Here is a 16,667-nt window from a genome sequence, read left to right as displayed (position 1 = left end):
AAGATGGGGCTGAGCGGGTGGAGGAAGAGCTTGCCTAACAGATGGTTCTTTAAAACTTTTTTTAAAGTGCTGGGCCTCTGGGCCTCATGTGGATCGTCCCACCCAAGAGGCAGCAAAAGGAGAAAGGAAAGCCCAGGCTGCCCTTTGCATTCTGTATGGAAACCCAGTTCACCAAAATTTAGGAAGTCTTCCGCCAGGATCATCTTGGGCTCGAGGAACGGGGGGCGGGGGGGGTTGTTTATAAGTGAGAGAAGGAACTGGGGAAGAATGGGGAAACGGGGATAGCCGTTCAGATTCCCGGCGACACGGCGGTGCCCTCGGTGCGCAGGTGAACCGTGACGCTCCGCCACTGCCGGGGGCCCGCGGACTGAGCGCCGAGGGGAACGAGAGACCCTCGCGAGCAGGCCAGCTCTTCTTTGCATTTCTGGGTTGTTTAAATGCGTTTAACGCCTCCCGCAGCCCCTCACCCGGCGCACTCGGGGGGCGCCCCCTCACCCCCAACTCCCGCTCGCGCCCCTCTGGCTTGCCCCGTGCGCGCGGACACCTCCGCGCGAGCTTCTCCTCGGCCGCCGCGCTCAGACAGAGGTCGCCTCTCGCCCGCGGCGAAGACCCGCCGCGCGCGCCTCCCCCGCCCCGGGCCTGGGTGGGGTAGGAGGGGGCGAGGCGGGGTGAAGAGGTTGGGGCAGGCGAGGGGACTGGAGCCTGCGCCTCGTCCTCATTGGCTGGCGCCTGGTGTCCGACCCGAGTCCGGAGCCCGCGTCCCCAGCCACTGTCGTCACCCCTCAGCCCCTCTTCCCCTGCCCAGCCCGACTCACCTCCCTTCTCCTCCCCGGCCTCGCCTCCCCGGGCTGGCGAGAGGAGTAGACGAAGCGGCCGGGGGAGGCTGGAACTTCCTACCTCCAAGCCTGATAGGGAGCGGGAGGGAAGCCGAGACGGGGAAGGGGCGGAGAGGAGAGGAAAGGCGAGGAGGGAGAGGAGAGCGAGGCCAGAGAAAGCGCGCGCGAGAGACCCTGCGGATCCCGAGCGCTGCGCGGCGGAGGGCGGAGGGCGGGGGGCGGGGGGCCCGAGCCGAGCCGTCCGGGAGCAGCGGCGCCGCGGCCGCGGCAGCAGCAGCAGCAGCAGGTCGGCCGCCGCCTCCGCTGCGCGCCCGGAGCTCGGCCGTACCCGCGTTCGCGCCCCGGGCAGCTGCGCCCTTGCCGAGCCGGACCGGGGCGCCCGGACGCGGGCTTCGCCTGCAGCCCGCTGCCTCCTCCTCCTCGCGGTTCGGGGGCGGCTCGGGAGCCGCGAGCCTGGACGGGGCTCGGGGGTCCTGACGGCAGCCGCGGAGGCGGCGGAGGCGCGCTCCTGCCGGCGGGCGAGGAAGCAGCCGCCCGGTCGCCCCCTCCTTCTTCCCGGCGGAGTTGAAGCTGTGCCGCCGGCGTCCAGGTGCTGGGCTTCCGGACCGGCGCGGACCCCCGACCCCGCCCGCGGCCGCCTTGTCATGCTGCCCAAAGTGGAGACGGAAGCTCTGGGACTGGCTCGGTCGCATGGGGAACAGGGGCAGATGCCGGAAAACATGCAAGGTAAGGAGGCGCTCGCGGCGCCTGGCTCCCGCGGCTCCAGCGCCCCGGGCTCGCCCCGCGGGCTGCAGCCGCCCGCCCCGCGCGGGCGCTTGACTGGCCGCCGAGCGCGGGTCGCCGCGGGGCTGCGGGGGGCTGCGGGGCCCCTTCCCCAGGGGCAGGCATAAAAGTTTATGGCTCTCGAACAATGCGGGGCGGGGATTTTCCAAGCAATGCCTAACTGGCCACTTCTAATTAAGAAAAGAGAGGCTTCGAGCTCTGGCTACAAGAGCGGGGCAGCTCCAGGCCAAAGCTCTTATTATTCTAAAGATCATTCTAAGGAACGGAATGTCTCGCGGGAAACCCGAGCAGGTTCCCAGTGGTTGGAATCGGCGGGAACTTGAACCAGCGCTCTTGGGCGGTGGCAGAACACTGCCTGGGAAAGTCAACTGCAGAGAGAGATGGAGCCTCGGGGAGAGCGGGCTCAGCGGTGTTAGGACGCACCCAGGGAGCCGGCTCGAATTTGAACAACTTCCTAAAACTGCAGGCAGAACTGGAGAGAACCAGTTATTCCCAGCCCGTCCTCTGGCCGGGCGCTGCGGAGTGAGTGCTGGGCGGGGGCGGCGGTTTAGCCTCAAGCTCTTCTGTCTGAGACCTGGGAATCTGGAAGTCCTTTTTCATTTCCCAGCTTCTGATTGCTAACTACAGCAAAACAAAAACAAAAACAAAAAACCCCACAAATCCCGTAGGCTGTATTTTCGCCGCATTCCAAAATAAGCGACTCTAGATCTGGCCCTTCCGAAGTTCACCGCAGTCGCTCGGGGCCGGGAAGGCAACAATGCTAGGAAAAGTCACCGGTGCCCTTCCATCCTCGCCCCTGCCCGCGCGCAGCATGTGCGGGCCGGCGGGCCTGCGGGCCCGGAACGCTTCTTGCCATCCCCTTGAACGACTTGAAAGGGCCGGGCAGGCGTGGAGAGCAGGGTTCAGGGCTGGCGCACGCGGCTGTGCGGGAGAGGCGGCGCTGGGCCCGGGGCCTGCGGTCGCCGCGCTGCTTTGAGGAGAGGGCACGGCGGGGACGCGTGCGTCCTGCTGCCGGGGTCGGATCCGCTCGCGGGTCCTGGGGTCTCGCTCAGCCTCCAGGGAGGGCCGTGGACGTCCCCTGGGCCCGAGGCCCCAGACTCCAACTTGCAGGTTGGCCGCCGAGGGCACCCGGTGGGCCCAGAGAGGCTTTCCCTCTGGCACCTGGGATTCCGCGAAGGGGGGCGCGGGGGAAGCGGCGCCGGGGCGCTGCCTCCGGGACCCTCCGCCGCCAGCTGCCGCGAAGGACCATGCTTTGGGCGTCCTTGGGGCCGGCGAGATTCTTGGGCCGAGGGAAAGTTTCTGCCTCCCCTTAGCGCGCGCGTTTCTGGGCGGCTCGGGCGAAGCAGCGGAGGGAAAAGCCGGAGCAGGAAGCTGTGCAGGCAAGAATCAGGGTTTGGGGGGAGGCGGGAGGGAGATGCCATTGCAGTGTTTTCTTTGTAGAGTTCGAGAGGGGCGTTCTCGACCCGACCTGCCGCCCCGGAGCAGAAAGCTGGCTTTCCTCGGTGCCTAGGGCTCCGGGAAGCCTCCGGCCGCTGGCTCAGCGCCGGGGTCGGAAGCGGGTGGGCAGCACCCGGGCGAGGCTTCCTCCATCCAGGCCACGCGGCCGCCGGAGGGGAGCCCTTGCGGACAGGCACCCCAGGACCAGGTGGTCTCGGCCGGGGACGCACCGCCGTCCGACCCGCGGGGGCGGGGGCCCGGGGGCCAGAAAGAGGGCCCGCTGCCGGGTCCCAGGACAGTTCGTTCGGGGAACTTGTCCGCGCGCCCCTGAGGCCTTCGCTGTCCAAGGCCCCGCCGCTCCCCCTGCTTTCTCAAGACCGGGACGTATTTGCTCGGGTGCTCTCCGTGCTCCAAACGCTAACTTGGGTTAACAGCACCTGGGCGCCTCTGAAAGGTGCCCCGGTCTCGCACCGCAGCGTCGGTCTCCCCACACGGCCTCTGTCTTTGAATTTTCCAAGAGGGTCCCCACCCCCAGCCCCGGTCTTTTGGGTGTCGGATCCCCGAGGCGCGCACCGGGTCCCCTGGAAACGGTTGCCTCTCCGAGCCTCTCAGATGCGAAGTTAAAGTTTACTTTGTTGGGGAAAGGGGGGTGGGTGGGAAGAGAACACACTTGGTAAAGCACACCTTTTTCCGTCCCTAAAACGTGCCTCAAGACGGTGGTCACGAGCTTTAGGAGGGATGGGGCTATTAACAAGCTTCTGGAACTCTCAGCCTCGGCCAACCCCCCAGGCTCCCCCAACGCGAGCGCGGACCTCTTAGGGCGCCTCCGGGAGGGCTGCGCTCTGCGTCTCTTTATCTCCGTTTCCCGGAGCCCACACGTCTGCCCCGGCTGGAACATCTCCTCCCGGGACACCCCCACCCCCGCCCCGCCCAGACTCTGGCTAACTCAGCCAGGTTAATGCCCCAGCCCCGGGCTCTGAGCCCCTGGGGGAGAGCCGGCCGCACTCTGCAGGGTCGCGGCTCGGCCGAGAAGCGCTGCAGGGACCCCCACCCCGACGGCCCTCAGCGGGGGCCCCCAGAATCCGTGAGGAAAATAGAACTTTATTTTAAAGAGAAAAAAAAAACCAGTAAGCATTGGCAAGGAGGCCGCCGCGGTGATGGAGCGGCCGAGTACTTTGGCGGTGGGCTGGGGGCTCTTTCTCCTTTTCCTATTTGGTAAACAAATCAGAGGAAGCTTCTGCCTGGCGCTCGGTCGCCCATCCACCCCCTCCCGCCCCGCCCCGCCCCCTGCAAATGCCACTGATTAACTTAAAACAAACTTGACTGGGGCGCTTGTGCGCCTGTGTGTAGCCGAAGGTTGAGCAAGGGGCGAGGGGCGAGTGCGCCCGGGCTTTCGCCGGAGGTGCCGGGAGGCCGCGGCGGCGGCCGGGCTGCGCGGACCTGCCCTCGCCATCCGTCCCCTGCGGCGCGCGCTGCGAGGCTCGGCCGGCGAGGACCGAGTCTCCGGGCGGGACCGGATCAGGTATTATCTGGGGTCCCCTGGCCGCTGCCTCTGCTATGCAGTTTACCCGTCTTGGAGCTGTGAAGACGCCTTCGCGGTGCTGCGTCGGAAGGAAGGCCGGTCACCCGATCCCTGCAGGGAGCCGCCCAGAGCCGCGGCCTGGTTTCTGTGTAACGGGGCGAACTCGAGGTGTTTATGTTTTGCGGTGATGATATCGGAAACATGTGAAGTTCATTAAGCGACTTCAGTCCTTTGCGACGCGGCCCAACCCTCGTGTGTCTCTTTTCCCTTCCTTCTTCTTCTTTTTTTTTGCGAGGGGGGGGGCGCAGCGGGCGTCCTGCCTTTTTATTTTTACAGGAGATTTTTGAAAAGTGTGGAGGGGAAAGCCCTATCAATACGTAACTGAATGTTTGGGTTGATCTAACAGATCTGAACGCTGTGAGCCGCGGGCTGTGGTTACAGTGGGGCTGCTGAGAAGGTTTCTGGGGCGTCCGTTCCCCCGCCAAGTGTTTGCATATTGGTGTTGCTTTCCCTAAACACCCCTATAGTTCGGTGGACTTTGAGGAAGCTCATTCCAGTGGGAGGATAATGCCGCGTGCTCCTTCCTCTCCCTTAGGCAAAGGTGACGTTTTGGAACTCAACCTCAAGGAGGTTTGAAAGAAATTCGAAGTTGTTACTTTATGCAATTCGTGTTTCTATGCTGATCTGTTGCTTTGCAGCGTTAGGGGGACTCGTGTTCAACAGTGGTCAGCTTAAGAATTTTTAACGCAAGAAATTAGAGTTATTTTTAAATTAAATGATGCAAAGCGCATGCCAAAAGATGTTTTACTTCCAGTGTATGAAAACAGCTCTCTGCAGTACATCTGGGTAAAGCATTTTTATTTTCTAGTTTACCTGGTGATGTTTGCCCACCAGTCACCAAAATGGTTTTTGTTGCAGGATTAAAACCTACCTAGTAAATTAATTGAATATGTGCGTGCGTTTCTCTTGTTTCAGTGTCTCAGTTTAAAATGGTGAATTACTCCTATGATGAAGATCTTGAGGAACTCTGTCCCGTTTGTGGAGATAAAGTGTCTGGGTACCATTATGGGCTCCTCACCTGTGAAAGCTGCAAGGTTTGCCTTCTATGTTGCTACCTGAGGAATATAATGCTCAAAACTAACATAAACCATTGGATTACTTCTTAAAGCTAAATATAGACTGTCTCTTTTGGACCCAGTTAAAAATGAGAGAGGGAATGAGTGAGTCTTAGTGAGATGGTTCTTAGAAATATGTGTCCAATTTAATTCAAAAGGCAAAGAGATTTTATCCTGTTTAGAAAACTTTGCCAGTCTCATGGCTTTAAAATAGTTTATGGTAGGAAGGTGATAGAGCTGTAGAAAGACTTCTATTTCTAACGGTCCAAAGTATTGATTTTGCTTGACTCATATGTATTTAAAGCATTGTTGTTCTCGAGAGTGAACATGACAAAGTATTTCCCAGATACATTTTAACTTCAGAGTATTCTGTGCTACACATCCAAACATTTTTTACCCACAGACATAAAAGTCTAAATTCCCAACTGCATGATTTCATCCTGATTTATTCCAAAAATAATTTTTAAGATTTTTTTTGAAATCTATATCATAAAGAATTAGAAACCAGATCTTAAGTTTATAATGAGTAGTTTTCATAAATATATTATATGACCTATTTAAATGCAAAAAAATTTAATATGTAAGATGTACTGTATTATTACTAACAATGTCAACTATACATTAAGGATTTATCTCAGACCTTTTTCATATATTCCCAGTAAATTTGATACCCCCTATTTTTCAACATTTTTAAAAGTAGAAAACTCAGTACAATTACTTAAACCACTGCCAAGAAAATCCCTTCTTTCTTTATAACAAAGTAAGATGGTTTCACTTTGTGGCTAGTAGGACAAACAGAATATACCATCCAAGCTCTTATTATGTTACAAAGCTACAGATTTTATTTTTGATTAATTCTTGTAGGTGAAATATAAGGAAGGCATACACTCTGCTAAAATTAAGCTCTCTGCTATGTATATATGCCTTTTTTCCTCATGAGTTTCACCTTTTTCTTTACACAGTTCCCCAAGTTGAATGCATTCCAGTGGAATTATGCACATTTTCCCATTTTATTCTTTAAATCCTTTTGCTTTTAACTATCTAGTGCTGACATTTGTTAAAAGTCTGAGGTGTTTTGCTATTCCATTTTTCCATTGCTATTTTACAGTAGTTTGCCACTGATATTGTATCAGACTACTTCAAAACAATGCTGCTCTCTATATAAGCTCCTTATCTGGAATGTGAAGGTTAATAGGAAAACAGATTTTCTTCAGAAAATTACTGGTTAATATGCATGTATCTTTCCCTGAATGTTGAGATAAGATGGTGTGTAGCTAAAGCTCCCCAAGATTTGATGCGATTCTTGAAATATAACTCTGATGCCAGAAAAATCTCTACCCTAGCCTGGTTTTGGAGGGTTGATCTTGTTAAAATGTAAAACAAACCACAGAACCACATAAGGGCTCAAACGGTGCAATGAAAAGATTTACTGGTGATTTCCTTAAAATGAAACAATGGAAGAGATGGGTGTTAGATTGCTAATATGTCTCACTATTTTCTCTTATAGGGCTTTTTTAAGCGAACAGTCCAAAACAATAAAAGGTACACGTGTATAGAAAACCAGAACTGCCAAATTGACAAGACACAGAGAAAGCGCTGTCCTTACTGTCGATTTCAAAAATGTCTAAGTGTTGGAATGAAGCTAGAAGGTAAGTTTTTTCTAAAGACCACTCACTGCCTGTTAAAACTCTCCAAGGACATAGGATTTAAAACAACATTGTACTTATAACATGGTGACAGTATTTTCCTAGTCTTTTAACACTATGGACAATAAGATCTTTTGATGTTTTGTCAGCAGAATAGTCCGAGTCTCATTTAAATGCTGGTGAAATTTACTAGGCAAAGAATTCTAATACCAGAGTTCTGTCTTCTCACCTCTTTTCTTAGTTTGAGGGGCAGATGCATATTTCATAGGTTAGATGAAAGGTCAGGTTAGATGAAAGCAAAACTAACATGATTCAGCTGACAACAGGTAAAAATAATTTGCCAAAATATTTTTTAAAATCCTTTAAGTTTTCAAATCAGGATGCCCTAGTAAAAAAATTGATTTTAATCTTTTTAAATAGGTATGCTTGTCATAATTGTTGCTATTGGTTTCATGATTCCTGAACAAGAGTTAAAGCCTTTAATTATAAAAAGATTTTCTCATGTAGAGTATCATTTTTGATTGTGTGGGAAAGCACGTTTCTTTTCTTTCTTTCTTTTTTTTTTTAAGATGATGACTGAGTCTGCAAAATAAAAAAAAATTTTTTGAGAAGCAGGAAACATGAAAAATAATGAACCATTACATCAGTAGCATTGGTTTGACAAAAACAAGAGAATGGTTCCTCAAAAGCTACATTAAACTTTATGTTGAAGAAGTAGAACCTGCACTTACGATGTACAGATTGGCAGGAAGTAACATTTAATATGTGACTTGTGTAAATAATTTGTAGTTCATGGACTATTATGGTGTGTTGCTGTTTTTCAGCCTCTGACCTACTGACTTTCCAGAGATGAAATATATTGTAAATAAAGTAATAAGAAGTGATACAGATCCCTGAGATGTGCCAGATACAGGAGTGCATTTTATTTGATCAGTGAGGCACAGACTAGTCGTGTTTGGGGCTTTTCTGTTATGTGGCACTCAGACTTGATGGCAATACTCAAAAAAATTTCAGAGAAGTCTGCTGAATTGCGAATAGGTTCCCTCCCAATAGGAGTAGCTACTTGTGCTATCAGGAGGACTGTTAAGTCAGTGTTGCTTTTAAGATGAGATTGAGAAAAGAAGTAACTGATTCTTGTTCATTTCTTCATTACCAATCCCTGTATTATTTTCCAAACAGCAAAACAATGTGGTAGATGCTTACTATAGTATGAGACTCAGAAGATAAAATGTTAAAAATTAAATGTTGTGGTTGCAGATGATGTCATTTGATTCCTTTTTTTTTTAACAAAGGGAAAAGGTTACATTTCTTTACCTTGAAAAGTGTGCTTTCTTAACAGTAAGTCACTTGCAATGCATGTTCATGCTTTGTTCACAGTGATATGAAACAATTAAATATTCAATAAATTATCGTCCAGATGAGAAACTCTTTATTATCTTGTGCAGTGTTCTGGATACCTAGCATTCACAATAAATTTTTAATGCTATACTAATCCTAAGATAAAAAGCTCAAAAACTTAACCTCCAGCAATTTCAATATGTCACAAGCTGTCAGAGGTTGCTGGGTCCTATCTAATTGCCACTGGCCACCAGGAGCTAGGAGAGTCCTGCTAAGTAAATTACTAGACGTGGTCCCAGACGCCACATAGCATCGTGACCGTGGACCGTTTTGACAGCTTCTGAAATGAATTCGCTTTAATTACGTCCAGTTCTGCCTACATGGAAAACAGTCACCGGTGGCTACCTCATGTGTGCCCCTGACGTCCAGGTGAGGATGATTTTCCAAGAAGAGCATGTACCTAACACTTTTGCAGCAAATTAACCGAAAGACTTTGAGAGAGGAAGATGTTCTGAGAAATAGTCACAATTGAATCCAGAAATGGCTCCTTTGATTTTTGTTTGTTTGTTTGTTTCCCTTTTAGCAGTTTGGGTTTCCATAAAGAGAATCACAGCATCACTGGCATGATAGAACCTGATCCTCTTCCTTAGCAGCATAAAGCATCTCCTGTGTGTAGCAAAAATTCGGAAATCTCTGCAGTCGCCAGAGGGTTAATATGTCCCTATGTATCTGAAATAGTTTTTTGATGACAGGCACGCTTGGGGGAAAGAATTCATAAATAAAGGGGACACGGCTTTTTTTTTTTGGCGTCTTCGTGGGCTATTGTCATGAAAGCAACCACACGAGACCACTTCTGGTCCATTTTCAGCCTGTCTGACTGATCTGGAGATCTGGAGAATGCTAATAATTTGCATCTTATTTTTACCCTGACTTTCCTTTCTTCTTCCCCCATCCCAACAGCGGTGAGGGCGGACCGAATGCGTGGAGGAAGGAATAAGTTCGGGCCCATGTACAAGAGGGACAGGGCCCTGAAGCAGCAGAAGAAAGCCCTCATCCGAGCCAATGGACTTAAGCTAGAGGCCATGCCTCAGGTGATCCAGGCCATGCCCTCCGAGCTGAGCATCTCCTCCGCAATTCAGAACATCCATTCTGTCTCCAAAGGCCTACCTCTGCACCATGCTGCCTTGCCTCCTACAGACTACGACCGGAGTCCCTTCGTGACATCCCCCATCAGCATGACGATGCCACCTCCTGGCAGCCTGCAAGGCTACCAGACCTACAGCCACTTTCCCAGCCGGGCCATCAAGTCTGAGTACCCAGACCCCTACACCAGCTCCCCGGAGCCCATCTTGGGCTACCCCTACATGGACAGTTACCAGAGCAGCTCCCCTGCCAGCGTGCCTCACCTGATCCTGGAACTGCTCAAGTGTGAGCCCGACGAGCCCCAGGTCCAGGCCAGGATCATGGCCTATTTGCAGCAGGAGCAGGCAAACCGCAGCAAACACGAGAGGCTCAGCACGTTCGGGGTCATGTGCAAGATGGCGGACCAGACCCTCTTCTCCATCGTGGAGTGGGCGCGGAGTAGCGTCTTCTTCAGGGAGCTCAAGGTACGTACGCGCCAGCGCTCGCTCGGAGCTTAGAGCTGCTCTCTGCCGGGAGGCCCGGCTCTGTGCCTGCTTGATAGGGTCTTGGTGCGGAAAACGCGTCCTCCTTACTTTCCTTCTTTGTAAAATGATGGTTTTGACCTTGACGTCAGAACTGTTTGCAGCTTAACTTTATGGGGCTGTTCTTCTCTGTAGCTCTTCATCTGGGGGCATTTCATGTCAAATAGGGGAAAGCTGGTTGGCTTTTTTTTTTGTTTTCTTCTGAGTAGGAGAATGTCTTTACTTACTCCCTTTAACCTCAGATGGTTTATGGCAAAAAAACTGAAGCCCGTGTGAAACAGAACCTAGTAAACTTTACAAAAATTACCACGTAAAAAGCTCTTATAATGGTGCCGATTTAGAAGGGAAAAAGGCCAACATTTCTTTGTGTTTTAGACGCTGAAGAATGCAAGTGGTACCGCTGGTTAGTAGTTAGCAAGTAGGTATTTACTACCTGTTTACCTTGACATTAGGTTGGTAGAGCCTTTGTTTTCGGAGCAGATTCCAGTAGGATGTTTACCGCTGTTGGCTGGGGAATGGGCCCATGGCAAGTGCTAGCCTGCTTGGCTGGGCTTTGCTACTCATAATCCGTGTCTGTCGTTGATTTTAATGGATTGGTACATTGTAAACACAGCCCTTGTTTGTCTAAGGATCTCTGTTTAACTACATAATTATTTTATTTCCTGAAACTGAAGACCGAATTAATATGGGAAAGTTACAGAGAAGTTTGGGATCTGAGAGTAGCTACCAAACCGTATTTGGTGGTCAGTGATTTCGTTCTCCGTGTTGAAAACAAAACTGAATCCTGGGTTTGATTGCTAGTCTGTCTGTCACAAAATCAATTTCTTCCTGTGCCTGTGGCTGCCTCAGACACCGAGGACTTTGGGAGGAGATTTTAAAATCTCTGAGAGAAGGACAGTACAAAGCAGACTTTTCATGGAAAGGGTTCTGTTTAAAGTTCTGTGTGCGCGGCTGGGCTGGGGAATGTGGAAGCCACGTGCAAAAGAAAGCAGCGCCTTGCGTGGCCGTCTTCACCTGGCACTGTGATCTGCAACAGAAAAATTATCCAAACGGATCCGAGTAAGTTACTAGGCTCCCTCCGGCCCGCTGTTAGGATGCTGACGGGTCCAGCCCTACTCTCTAGGCCTCTGTCCTGCCCGTGCAGACGGGCTCGTGGTGGGGATCACTGGGGGCGGGGGGGGGGGGGCAGGATGCACTGTTAGCTGTCACGCCGGACCCTCTGAGTATGGAACCACACGGGAATGTCAGGGCATTTATCATTCAAAACAAAACCAAACAAAAGTTTCCCGGTGCTCTTAGGTTCGCGACTTTGTCCCTTAAGAGAACAGGTAAGAAATTGGAAAATGAAAATGAAAATGATAATTTTACATACAGCCGAAATGTTAGGAAATGTACAAGTGAGGAAAAGCACAGCCTCCCAAGTCCGAGGAAACCAGTTTGCATTAGATCTTTGTTGCTACTTAGTAACTGGCTTTGTGGGCGGGTCCTCAATCTCTGAGCCTTAGTTTCCTCGCAGGTAAAGTTGTAGGTGTGGTGCTTGGGGGCTGATGGAGGATATGGAGGGAATAGCAATACGTGTATTGAGGTTTTCAGAGGAATAAATGAGACTCTATGGGCAAAGCATCTAGTCCTGGGAACCCGGCCTGTATTATATACTCAATCAATCGGTGGTATTTTAAAATGGCTCTTATTGTTTTATGACAAGTGTGTGGAGGCTTTAGGTATTACTCTTATATTCAGGAAAACAACATGCACTTGTACTCTGATTAGTTTGACGTTGGCAAACAGTATTACCACAGGTGTGGTACAAAAGTGAGATTGTGTAATCGTCATTGACTCCTGCCAGTTGAGGACCTCAGGCTTGTCAGGCAGTTAGTTGATGTAGGATATGGATGCAAAGTGGAATAAGACAGAATATTTGCTCTCAAAGACTTTATGGTGAGACGATTGCGTAAATATCTATGCAAAAAAAAAAGACCGTTGAAGTTTGTTTCACAAAAGCGTGGGGAAAGAAATCATGTGTATTAATTACACGTGAAAAAAGAAAGGAACGTTATAAAGTGAATATAGAGCCCCCCAGATGGGACTTTAAGAGTGCTAGGAGAAAACGCCCTCCAAATTTCTCTTTTCTTTTCCCTGGAATTAAATTGTATGAGATTCTTTTCTAGGGCATGAGAGTTCATATTTGGCTAAAATGTAAACACTTTTGAGAACGGGACATATTAAAGCAATATCAGTCATTTATGTTGTTTAAGGCATTTATCAGTCTTTCATGAGAATATGCTTTATTAAAGAGGGAAAGGGAACAGATAGAAACCCCCGGGGGTGACACCTGTAAGGGGTGGGCGGTGCCCCCAGGAGAAAAAGACAAACTGGACCCACTTCACCATTTGCCTTGGGCTTACACCGATTCCGTTTAAGTATTTTCCAGAGAAAGAGAAGTAGAATTTCAGAATAACTTAGGGGTCATTTAAATATGGAGTTGTGAGGTGACCATTTGCTTCAGAAGAATTCCTTTTCCTTTGTTTATAAATTTACTTTGTGGAAACCAGACCAAGGCGTTTGAAGCCAGCATGGAGACGTGCGTTGCCGTGTATTTCTCCAGCACAGAGGGTTTCAAACCACTGAACTAAGACCTGCAGTAAGAAATAGATTCTACCCTGGAACCTGGTGTACCAAACACATCACACACACACACACACACACACACACACACACACACACACACACATGCACACACCCCGCACACACGCACACAACTGAGCCAGAGTTCCACGAGACAGTACATGATTTTGTCCACGCCACGCACTCTGATATTCTCTATTCTGTTCTGCTTTAGTCTAATTTATTTCATGCTTTTTAAAACTTTCTGGTCATGACCCCCTAAATTGATTTCATGACCCACTAATGAGGCATGACCAGCAGTCCAAGAAACGCTGCTCCTGGAAAGGTGTCATGGACCTTCTGCTGGGCGTTGTCTACCGGCCACCGCTAAGAACGCCTCCTGGACAAGGCCTCTCCCTCCCGGCCTGGCCTCCAAGACATCCCCGAAACCTGCAGCCCAGTTCCTGCAAAACTTGTGATTTTTTTTTTTTTTTTTAAACTTGTGATTTAAAAATACCGTTTGGGAAGAGGAATGTTCCCCTTTACACATTTGTCTTTTTCTTGTTAACTTCACTGCAAGTTACCCATCAAGCGATATACTTACAGGGCAGATCAGATTGCTTACACCTCTACGACCCCAAGATGAAAAGGCGCATATTTGCTCCGGAGCGTAATAGGATAATAAGGCAATTTTGCAAATGACCCCTTTCTCACTCTCCCAGGACAAGTTACATTCTCTCCGTGAGTAAGAAGAGGGAATACAGATTCCATTTGTTTACTATTTAAGGGATCAGAAGGGCCAGAGGAAATTCGGTGGGTTGTTTTGTTTTTCTACATAGTTACAAGGTGCAAAAAGAGATATTCTGGTTCCCATTCAAAATATTGGAAGGGGAAAGAGGAAAGTGTAACGCCCAAACACGCATCTTGAGACATAGCACACGAGCAGCAAAAAAAGAAAAGAAACAAAACAAGATACTCATAGAAAGTGTGCGAGGGCTTCCCTGGTGGCGCAGTGGTTGAGAATCCGCCTGCCGATGCAGGAGACACGGGTTCGTGCCCCGGTCCGGGAAGATCCCACGTGCCGCGGAGCAACTAAGCCCGTGAGCCATGGCCGCTGAGCCTGCGCGTCCGGAGCCTGTGCTCCGCAACGGGAGAGGCCACAACAGTGAGAGGCCCGCGTACCGCAAAAAAAAAAAAAAAAAAAAAAAAAAAGAAAAAAAAAAGAAAATGTGCGGCCTCAGAGGTGTATGATGAGCAGGAAAAAGAGAGAGAGAGGACACATGTCAGTGAGCTGTTCCGTTTTCCTCTATACCTGTAAGGAACAATCTTGATCTCCATCCAAAATCACGGCAATGGAAAAGATGAGATTAACACCCTGAAACTACTAGGTTTCCAAACAGCACTTGTGCATCCAATGGTCTCCTTGACTAGAAACCACAGATTTTTCCAGATCTGGAAGAGACGGTGGGGTCGTTTGATTCTACCCTCTCCATTTACATACGAAGGAGCTGAGGCAGGGGGCCTGTGGCTTGTACCAGATTCTACAGCTACACGAGGGCAGAGCTAGGACTGGTAGATTCAGGTTCCAAGAAGCTGTGCTTCTCCGCAGCCCTGCCCCCCACCCCCAATGCACACACGCAAGGAAGCCGTGTAACCTTTGACTCCAAAAATACACGCCTTTGCCGGTGAAGCTAAAGCAGATCTCCACGTTATCAGAAGTCCATCACTACCACCCAATGACTAAATCACTAATAATCAGGGAGATAGATTTTCTGTGAGCCCGGACGACCCCCCGGGAGTGAGTGAGTCACTTTAGAAAGCTACTATAATTCTCGCAGGCCACTGGGACGTCATTTACCAGCCGGCCGGCGCTTGTGAGCCCTGGAGGAGTGTCCAGAGCTCTCCGAGTGCCTTTCCCTCAGCTCCCAGCCCCCTCTCGGGGAGAATCTGGTGCAGCAGCCACGTGCAGTTCTGCTCTGCGGGAAAATGGCTAAAGGAAGTTAATGTCCTGGGTCCTACTTGATGCTGGGTGTAACAGCATGGGCTCCTTTTTATGTATGTTTGCAAAAATAGGAAGGAAGAGAATTTAGGATTGTAACCAGTTGATAGATGGGCCACGAATTACAGAAGTATGACGATATTTTGGGGGGTAGTATCGTACATTCACCATACCTTCAAATCCTTTTTTCTTTTTGGGGGCTGCGTTGGGTCTTCGTTGCTGCGCACGCGCTTTTCTCTAGTTGCGGCGAGCGGGGGCCGCTCTTCGTTGCGGTGCACGGGCTTCTCATTGCAGTGGCTTCTCTTGTTGCGGAGCACGGGCTCTAGGTGCGCAGGCTTCAGTAGTTGCGGCACGCGGACTCTAGAGCGCAACCTCAGTAGTTGTGGCACACGCGCAGGCTTAGTTGCTCCGCGGCATGTGGGATCTTCCAGGACCAGGGATCGAACCCGTGTCCCCTGCATTGGCAGGCGGATTCTTAACCACTGCGCCACCAGAGAAGTCCCTCCCTTCAAATCTTTAAACCCCATCTGTCTTACAGTGGCCTATACTCTTGACTTTTCCTTGTGTTTTTGGAAATCAAGAGCGAATTCCAGAATCCCCCCTTCCCCCCGCCCCGCCATATCATAGAAAGCACTGTCTTTGTGAGTCAAGAAAATTGTGCTTTTTTCTTTCCGTTATTTTTTTCTCATCTGTGTCTTGAGTATCTCACAAACACAAGAGCAGTGAGAAAATAATTCCCACTGTGTTGAACAACTAATGAATCTGGAGGATCTATTTGATCTTCTAATGAGACCAGATGTCTTCAGAGGATTCTGGGAATGGGTATAGAAGAACTTCCCCTCCGTGAATGATTCTGATACATGGAGGAATTAAAAAAAAAAAATTCTAAATTAATCCTGAGTGAAACACATAACTAGTGTTCCTGTGGAAAATAAGGCTCAGAGGCAGGGAGTTTGTGCCAAAGGAATTCAGCCGTGCCGAAGCCAGTTTTCTCGAAAGTGAGGAGACTGGGGGTGGAACCAAGCCTTTTTTCTCTGCTCTGGCGCAGAAGCTTTTTGAGCAGAGTTTTATTTATTTATTTTTAACACCCTAGATCACTTTTCCCAAGCCTTAGTTCACTTCTCCCAACCAATATAGGTCTGCGGTTTGAGATTTCGCTGGATTTGCCCCAATTTTTTTTTTTTTTTTTTGGAGTACAGTTGCTTTACAATGTTGTGTTAGTTTCTGCTGTGCAACGAAGTGAATCAGCTCTATGTAAACCTATATCCCTTCCCTCTTGGACCTCCCCCGCTCCCCCCGTCGCACCCATGTAGATCATCACGGGGCACCGAGCTGATCTCCCTGCGCTATACAGCAGCTTCCCACTAGCTGTCTGTTTTACACAGGGTAGTGTATTTATGTCAATCCTAATCTCCCAATTTGTCCCACCCTCCCCTTCGCCCCCTGTGTCCACGTGTCCCTTCTCTACGTCTGCGTCTCTATTCCTGCCCTGCAAATAGGTTCATCTGTACCGTTTTTCTAGGTTCCACATATATGCGTTAATATACAATATTTGTTTTTCTCTTTTTGACTTACTTCACTCTGATGACAGACTCTAGGTCCATCCACATCCCTACAAATGACCCAATTTCATTCCTTTTTATGGATTTGCCCCAATTTTAAGCCATGTTTAATGGACTTGCTTAACCCTTCGTGTGTGTGTGTGTTGGGGGCAGTGCATGCG

The 16,667-nt window shown here is 49.8% G+C and overlaps 1 protein-coding gene across 2 annotated transcripts in view; it reads left to right on the top strand.

Moving 5' to 3' along the window:
• The first annotated feature begins 1,362 nt into the window (after window positions 1-1,362).
• NR5A2 (nuclear receptor subfamily 5 group A member 2) overlaps window positions 1,363-16,667 on the top strand; it is a 116,870-nt gene continuing 101,565 nt past the window's right edge. Inside the window, exons 1-4 of one of the 2 annotated variants that reach the window (XM_059040292.2) lie at window positions 1,363-1,562; window positions 5,554-5,672; window positions 7,201-7,342; window positions 9,638-10,284. In XM_059040292.2, coding sequence (XP_058896275.1) covers window positions 1,481-1,562; window positions 5,554-5,672; window positions 7,201-7,342; window positions 9,638-10,284 — 990 coding nt within the window. In that variant the 5' untranslated portion in view covers window positions 1,363-1,480. Of the gene's footprint in view, window positions 1,563-4,354; window positions 4,579-5,553; window positions 5,673-7,200; window positions 7,343-9,637; window positions 10,285-16,667 lie in introns of those variants that run through there. The other variant, XM_067020703.1, reaches the window with a different exon arrangement.

The sequence above is a fragment of the Kogia breviceps genome, chromosome 1 (genome assembly GCF_026419965.1).
Source record: "Kogia breviceps isolate mKogBre1 chromosome 1, mKogBre1 haplotype 1, whole genome shotgun sequence".
Lineage (NCBI taxonomy): Eukaryota > Metazoa > Chordata > Mammalia > Artiodactyla > Physeteridae > Kogia > Kogia breviceps.
The sequence above is the reverse complement of the archived record's forward strand: the minus strand, read 5'-3'. Positions and strand labels throughout refer to the sequence as shown.